This window comes from Oryx dammah, unplaced genomic scaffold (genome assembly GCF_014754425.2).
Source record: "Oryx dammah isolate SB20612 unplaced genomic scaffold, SCBI_Odam_1.1 HiC_scaffold_18, whole genome shotgun sequence".
Taxonomy (NCBI): domain Eukaryota; kingdom Metazoa; phylum Chordata; class Mammalia; order Artiodactyla; family Bovidae; genus Oryx; species Oryx dammah.
Genome location: NW_024070202.1, coordinates 6,086,025 through 6,093,585, shown reverse-complemented (window position 1 = coordinate 6,093,585; position 7,561 = coordinate 6,086,025). Strand labels below are relative to the sequence as shown.

General features: G+C 43.4%; 1 protein-coding gene across 3 annotated transcripts; it reads right to left on the bottom strand.

Annotated features, from left to right (window-relative positions):
- Positions 1-1,564: 1,564 nt before the first annotated feature.
- FIGNL1 (fidgetin like 1) lies at positions 1,565-6,786 on the bottom strand. Of its 3 annotated transcripts, none has more exons than XM_040260229.1 (3): positions 6,648-6,786; positions 4,933-5,027; positions 1,565-4,419 (listed from the first exon to the last, which is right to left on the bottom strand). In XM_040260229.1, the coding sequence occupies exon 3, from the start codon at positions 4,407-4,409 to the stop codon at positions 2,376-2,378; it is 2,034 nt and encodes a 677-aa protein (XP_040116163.1). In that variant the 5' UTR covers positions 4,410-4,419; positions 4,933-5,027; positions 6,648-6,786; the 3' UTR covers positions 1,565-2,375. The 3 variants fall into 3 exon arrangements, with proteins under 3 accessions (XP_040116163.1, XP_040116164.1, XP_040116161.1); XM_040260230.1 differs by lacking the exon at positions 6,648-6,786 and adding an exon at positions 6,143-6,476; XM_040260227.1 differs by lacking the exon at positions 6,648-6,786 and having other exon boundaries at positions 4,933-6,476.
- Positions 6,787-7,561: the final 775 nt, after the last annotated feature.

Here is a 7,561-nt window from a genome sequence, read left to right as displayed (position 1 = left end):
TCAGGCTTTGTAAGCCTGTATTGTACCACAGGATTCTCATTCTCCAACAAGATAGGTACAGACTACTCTCATTTCACAACTAAGACTGAACAGTCAGAGGGGGCTACAGTCCCAATCAGTCAATGACAAAGTCAGAGTCTAACAACATGTCCCTCTGGTTCAAGTCCATGCCCTTTACAAGTACTCTACCTTACCAACTGGTTGACATGGAGGTAGACTGGATAAGTATTTTGAAATGAATTAGAATTTCAAAAAAATGGCAAAGACAGTAAGTTGGAATAGAATTTCCCAAAGAATACACTTCAAAGAACCATAATGAGATGAATAAGAAAAACATTTTAAAATCCCTGATACTAAAAATGCAGATACTCTACCTACCAATATTTTTAAGCACTGATATACAAATGAGTTATGTCTGTTGGTAAAATGTGTGTATTTCTACAGAAGAAATGTATCTTTCAATGATATTAAATACAGGTAATGTTTACTTCTCAAAAATAATGGATAAGGATAGTGACACACAAAACACTTGAAAGCAAAGAACTCAACCAAACAAGTCTACGTTTCAGGAAACTTCCTACCCAAATGCCTCAAGAAACATACTGCATATCACAGAAAAAGCTGAGAGAAAGAATGCTTCTAGTATAAAGCAGAAACAACTGCCACGTGACTCTCTAGCTCAAATTTTCTACAGAAATCCAATGTTACAGTGCTGTTATGTTTAATAGAAAGGGACATAGATAGTAAGAAATATATGAAATGCTTAGAGATTTTAAAAGATACAACAAAAAATTAGAACAAAAGATTTAATACCCAAATTATAATAAAAGATACATCTCAAAGGCAAAAATTAAAAGTTGGAGAAATAAAACTTTTAAAAGAGCACAAAAATAGCAGGCAGACCAAGAATAAAAATTAAATATAAATTGCCTAAATTCACCTACTAAAAGTTTCAAATTTCATTTCTTACATTGTATTGTTCTCAAAACTTTAGAACATGAAAGTAATCTCCATGAAAACTGTGTTGTTCACTGGTCTATTTTCACCACCTAGAACACTGCCTGGCATCTGATAGTTTTTGAATGAATGGATGCAAAAGAATGCTAACAAAACCTGCATCTGTCCAGCTGGTACAGGTAAACAGGCACTTTGATTCAGTGCATGTGGGAATTTTACACAGGGTGTCACTGTTTCAGAGGGCAATTTATAATACAGCACATGCTAGAAGCCTGAAAAATCCTTAATCCAAGAATTTTATACAAGAAATGTATATAATTTTTAAAAGATCACTAAGGCATTTAATATATTTTTGTTTACAATACACAAAAGGCGAACCTAATGACCTGATTTAAATGTCCTCCAACAGAGGGCTGACTAAATTATAGGCCACCCATACCATAGGATCCCAGGCACTTACGTAAGGGAAGACGTCATAGATGTCAATGTGGAAGATGATGATGACTCATATACTTTAAAGAAAAAAGCGAACTACAACCAAGAACACAGAGCACAACCCTACTCCTGTATAAAACATCTGGAAGAAGCAACACAAATGTTAACAGTGTGTTCCTCAAAATGGTAAGGTAACAGTGATTTTTATTTTCTTTTGTTCACCTCTATTTTATAATGTTTCTACACAGAACATGTATTATTTATAATATGAACCAGTCTATTTGAAAAACCTAAAAACATTTTTGAATGAGACCAACCCTACAGGCTATAGTGTCAAATAAAACACTAATTGTAAACATCACCTATCCCCTGGAAAAACACATTCTTCCCCTTTCTGTTTTGTGGATGCCTCTGATATTAGATTACACCCATTTCTGAACATGTTCAGTCTTGGTAAAGGAAGGAAACCATAAGAGGTTACATGCCAGAACAAAGTAAAAACTGGCACTTTTACTCTAGCTTTGGTTGACATCATTAAACAGTAAACAACACTCAGTTTCTAATGTAAACTACTATACTAGCCAACACTAAGCATGATGTGATCCTCACAAGAAACCTTCTTCAATAAAACATGCATCTAAGTCAGATACATTTTCATACACAAATCACATTTTTAAAAAATTTGTTTGAGCTTACTATTCATCACAGTATACATCCTGAAAAGGCCTCTTAGCAACAAAACAAAAAAGGTGCATTCCTATCTTGTATGTATAGGCTTAAATATCAGGAAACAACTGGAATGAAAATTGAGCTCATATTAATAGAGTCTAAGTCAATCAATTGTAAAAGTTAACATATTGTTATCATATTTTATTTTAAGGTACAGATTCAGAATACACATTTCACAAACAATTCATTAATTTCCTTGCTATAATAAAAAGTGGAAAGACAAGACTACAAAGATGCCATCCTAAGCGTCCCATTTATTTTCCACAACCAAAAGTCTTGTTCCAGTTTTCATAAAGTTCTAAATCTTCAGGAGATACACTAGGTCGCACAGTTCTGAAAGCATTTTCAAAGTCACTGTAAGCTATTGGGCGAACTTGATCAGGCGTTATGGTGGCAATGTCAACAGCCTGCAAACTGCGAATAGGACCCAGAGACGCCTCCCGGCACAGCTGAGTCATGTCTGCCCCAGAGAACCCGTCAGAATGCTGCACCACCAGCGTGAGCTCCTCCTCACTGAGGCAGCACTGCTCCTTGGACATCAGATTAACTACTATCTGTTTCCTGGCTGAAGCTTCTGGGAGGGGGATATACAGCCTTTTCACCAGCCTTCTCCGGGCAGCCTCGTCAATTTCTTGTGGCCGGTTGGTTGCTCCCACCACTAGAATACGGTCTTCAGAAGATGTGGCTGCCCCATCTAACTGAACTAGAAATTCGGTTTTTATCCTTCTAGAAGATTCGTGCTCACCATCTCCGCGTTGAGATAACAGGGAATCAATTTCATCAATAAATATCACAGCTGGTTGCTGACATCTTGCTACAGCAAACAATGCACGGACCATTTTCTCCCCCTCACCCACCCACTTGGAAGTCAAGGAGGAAGCAGAGATACTGAAGAATGTTGCCCCAGCCTGACTGGCAATGCATTTGCCAATCAGAGTCTTACCAGTACCAGGAGGACCGAAGAGCAGAATGCCTTTAGGGGGTCCTCGTAGGCCAGTGAAGATGTCTGGCCGCAACATGGGCCACACAACTATCTCCTTTATTGTGGCCTTGGCAAATTCCACACCTGCGATATCTTCCCAATTTACTGGAGGTCCCTGATCCATAATCTCATTCATAATAAGTTCAATCATTCTGGGCTCCAAGTTCTTCAGACGCTCGTCCACAGGATGTGCTGGGTCTGCAGCACCTGCACCCTGAGGCTTATACTGCATCCCCCCACCCAGATCTCCCCCATCTTGCTTAGGTACAGGAGGAACAAACTTTCCAAATATCCCTCGGGATCTACCAGCCCCCAGAGACTTTTTCACTCCACCATATGAAGACCCTGATGCACGCTGGGGCTGGTGGTGCTTTTTCTGCTGATCTACCCATAACTGTTCCTTTGCAGTTTTAAAAGCAGGCAGGCTGCTCTCCCCTCTTTGGCCATTATCTTCTGTTTTACTAAAAGCCTTATTCACTATTGGGGTGGAAAGTGCATCAGTGGTGCCAGCACCATAAAAAGCTTTTCTGTCCCGTGTATTTTCACAGAAAGAAGGAAAACAAGACTGATTAGATGAGAACACATTGAGACCTATATTGCCTTTTAGAAAGCTGTTATTTTCCGTTTTGACATTCCCAAATAATGGTTTGGCATAGAACTTTGCAAGGGCTGACTCACCAAAAGGTGCTGAGGCTACAGGACACGTCTTAGTGGTGTTAATGACCAGAGGTGGCCGGGCACTCTGAGGGCACGTCAAAGAAGGACCACCCTCTGCAAACTCTTGAGTCCTGTCAGCACCATGGGCTGAGTTAGTCAACAGGTTGCTCTCCCCAGAACCACCACAAACGCTAAATGCAGGAAGGTCAAAGACAGTGGCCTCTTTGTGGATGACTAGTGATGCATCAGCAGGCGCCAACAGAGAGTCTTTGGATTTCTTGCCAGCACGCATCATCTCCTGCACATTGCTCAGTTTGAACACATTATTTACTGACAATCCAGACTTCCATTTGTCACTGTCAGTTTGCTGAGATCTTGCAAGAGTTAAAATGCTTTCTGCATAGTTATTCAAGCCGGTTTCAACATTGTCAGAATCAATAACTGCAGAATATTTCTCTGCATATTTTCTGAACAGTGCAGTAGCACAGACCTGGGAGATATCAGAGTTTGCCCATGCATACTGAATGCGGAGTATCTGCGCTCGGTAGGCATCTGCCTTCTGTCCAGGTGTACATGTACCAGATGTAAGTGCAAAGTAATTGTTCTGCCAGTCACTCAGGTGTACAGACCTGGAGCTGGAGGCCTGCATTTTAGAGGCTCTATGACAAATAACAAAGATGAAAAAAATTCAGTTTAGAAGAAAACAAAGACATAACACTTTTAACATACTTTTAAAATCTTTGCCCTTCTTAAGGAAAACACACTAGACTTTTTATTTATGAAGTAAATTTATAAGGAAAGGCTGTTTATAGTGGAAACATCTATTTAACCATAGGTTTCAAACATTCAAGATATAAAAGATTAGAGTCAATAATGCTCTCTTATGGGTTAAACTGTTTCAGATATATAACAATTTTCCCTGTGAATAGGAAAAACATTCACAAGGTTTAGAGGGTGGTGTCAGTGACCAGAATGCCCAGTGGCTGGGCATTCTGAGGGCACTTCAAAGGACCACCCTCTGGAAAGTCTTAGGTCCTGTCAGGGCCATGGGCCTAGTTAGTTAATAGGTCACTCTCCCCAGAACCACCACAAACACTAAATGCAGGAAGATCAAAGACAGTGGCGGCAACATGGAAAACAATGGAACTAGAGACAAGCAAAGCAAAACAAACCAAGTCAAGCAGAGGGGTGTAAGTCTGGTCACTAAGGACAATCAGAGGAACAATGTCATGGTGGCTTCTTCCTATTGCTGGGCCTTCAGTTTTATCTGTAAAATAAGAGAAATCATTGTGAGAATCAAGTCAAATAATGAATATGAAAACACCTGAAAATTACTATCAGCCTCTTTACTGCACAAATGCAGACACTGAGGCTGAGAGTTCAGAAACTTAAGCTGAGGTCACTCAGCCAGTGAGCAATAGTGCCAGAATTCACAAATGAGCAGTTTCACTGCAGTTCACGTGCACTTTACCATGGACAAAATGCCCCTTCACAGTGCCACCAAAGGTCACAGACAGGAACAATTATCACATAGTAAATGTTTCCAAGGATTTGGAACAGGTAGATGAGCACTTTAAAACAGGATGCCCAAGAATCTCTCACAATTTCCCAGTTTCACAGGATTCTTTATAAAGCGAAGCTGTTGTGATGAAATATGAGAACCAGTTGGTAGTAAGGTGCTTTATTTTAGATCTTTTCCTCCTCATGTTAGTCTTACAAGCCTCCTTTCATTAAGTTAAAATTATTTTTACAGAACTGTAGATGAATGTGTAGATGAATGCTGGTGGATGTGTAGAATTTACCTGACAATCCACAAGAAAAATGTGTAAGAAAATGTTGAAGCTTCCTAAGGGTACTGCAGTAAAGTAAAAACCAAGAACTGTATGTACTTTAAATTTGACCTTTGAAATTACATGTAAATATAGCTTAATAATCAGCAGGTTCTTTTGGTGCAAGAGCCATGCTTAATACAGCTTTCTCCCATGAACCCTACAAAGAATCAGTCATATTGTAAGTAGGCATTCATAAACCTCCGTAATATTTTTGAAAAAAATAAACAACACTAAGATCCTAATTTGCTTACAGCTATAAAGTCAAAACTAGAACTGACATCTCGTGACAATTTATCCCTCTTTCCACTATTCCATATTACCCTATTTTAATCCCACAATACTAGAAATGAGAAACTGCAAGAGAGGTGACTTGGAAGTCACTTACAACCAACTTTCTTGCTACCATGAACATCCTATTCCTCTCCCACAGCGTCATCCCATCTTATCATCTGCAACCCTGGGATTCTTCCAAAGGCTCAGCGTTCTAATCACTGTCCCCCCAATACCCTGCTCTTTCCTTTCCACCCTCTCAGATTTCTTCAACATTCACCTCTCAAGTCTTCCTTTTTCCTTTCAACGCAATCATTCACCGAAGGACTATGGACACACAAACCAAAGACGGCTTGGCCAGCTCCCCTCAGCAGCACAGCCTGGCCCCGGGCACCACTTCCTAGATCTCTACAACGGTTATTCGGCAGTGATGTGTGAGATGCAGTCCCATCTTCTGGGGTTTTCCCTGCCCGTTGTAGGATGCGCTGTTGATCCAGACGGTAGGTGCTTCCCACCACACCGACCCTCCCCTTGCACCCGGAGGAACGTTCCCGGGGACAGTGGTCACCGAGCTGACAGGGCTGCGGATGGCGGACCCTACGGCGCTCACAGGGAGGGACCGCCCACTGCCCGCTGGCCCTGACCGCGGGTGCAGGCCCTTCCTTCTGGCCCCAGGCCTGGCCCCGCCTACCCCCGCGGAGCCTCCGGAGAGCGCCGCCCGCCCGGCCCCCGGGACACCGTCTCCCCAGAGGCCGGCTCCGGACCCGCCGCTGCTGGAGCCTTACCAGCCGGGAGACCACACTCCCGGGTCGGCCTGCCCGCACGTGGAGCCACTCGCACCTTCAGCCTTCCCGGCCCCGCGCCCCACCCCGGCCTTAGCCCCCCAAGGCTCTCCCCGCCGACCTGCGGCTTCCGAAAAGCGCGCGGACCGTGTGCGTCTGCGCACTGCTGCCGATTCAGCCCCGCCGTGCGTGCGTGCGTGCGTGCGTGCGTGCGTGCATCCCGGCGTGCGTGAGTCTGTGTGACACTGAAAGCGCGGGCGGGGAAGCGCTGTAGGTTTCCGGGGGCGGGGTCTGAGCTCCCAGTCCCGCCCTGGCCCCGCCCCCGTGTCTCGGTTACCAAGCTCAAGCTCTGACCAGCTCCCTAGGTGAGTTGGTTTGGTCGTTTCCCTTAGGAACGGGTCTCCCTCTCACACATTTTAAAACTGAATCTGGGAGTTAGAATCCGCATCTCAAATCCCCGCGTCACTCAGCCAGCGTGTCCTTTTCTTCCGCGGGTCCTGGAGGACTTGCTCCTGGAAGACTGGGAAGCATGCCCTTCTTCCCAGGGACTGTCCTGGCGCAGGACAAGGAACAGAATACCCCTCACAAGCCACCTCTGGGTATACAGTTCAGTTCAGTTCCTGGGCCAAGTGTGTTGCAAGTTGTCTCTGCTGTTTTATGACCCGTTTTGAACTCAAATAAGAAAATCACTCAAATTTGTTTTTTGTCTAGCATCATTTCCATAGTCTAAAATACATATAAAGTAAACAGCAAGTACGGAGAAGGCGATGGCACTCCACTCCATTGCCTGGAAAATCCCATGGACAGAGGAGCCTGGTATGCTGTGGTCCATGGGGTCATGAAGAGTCAGACACGATTGAGCGACTTCCCTTTCACTTTTCACTTTCATGCATTGGAGAAGGAAATGGCAACCCACT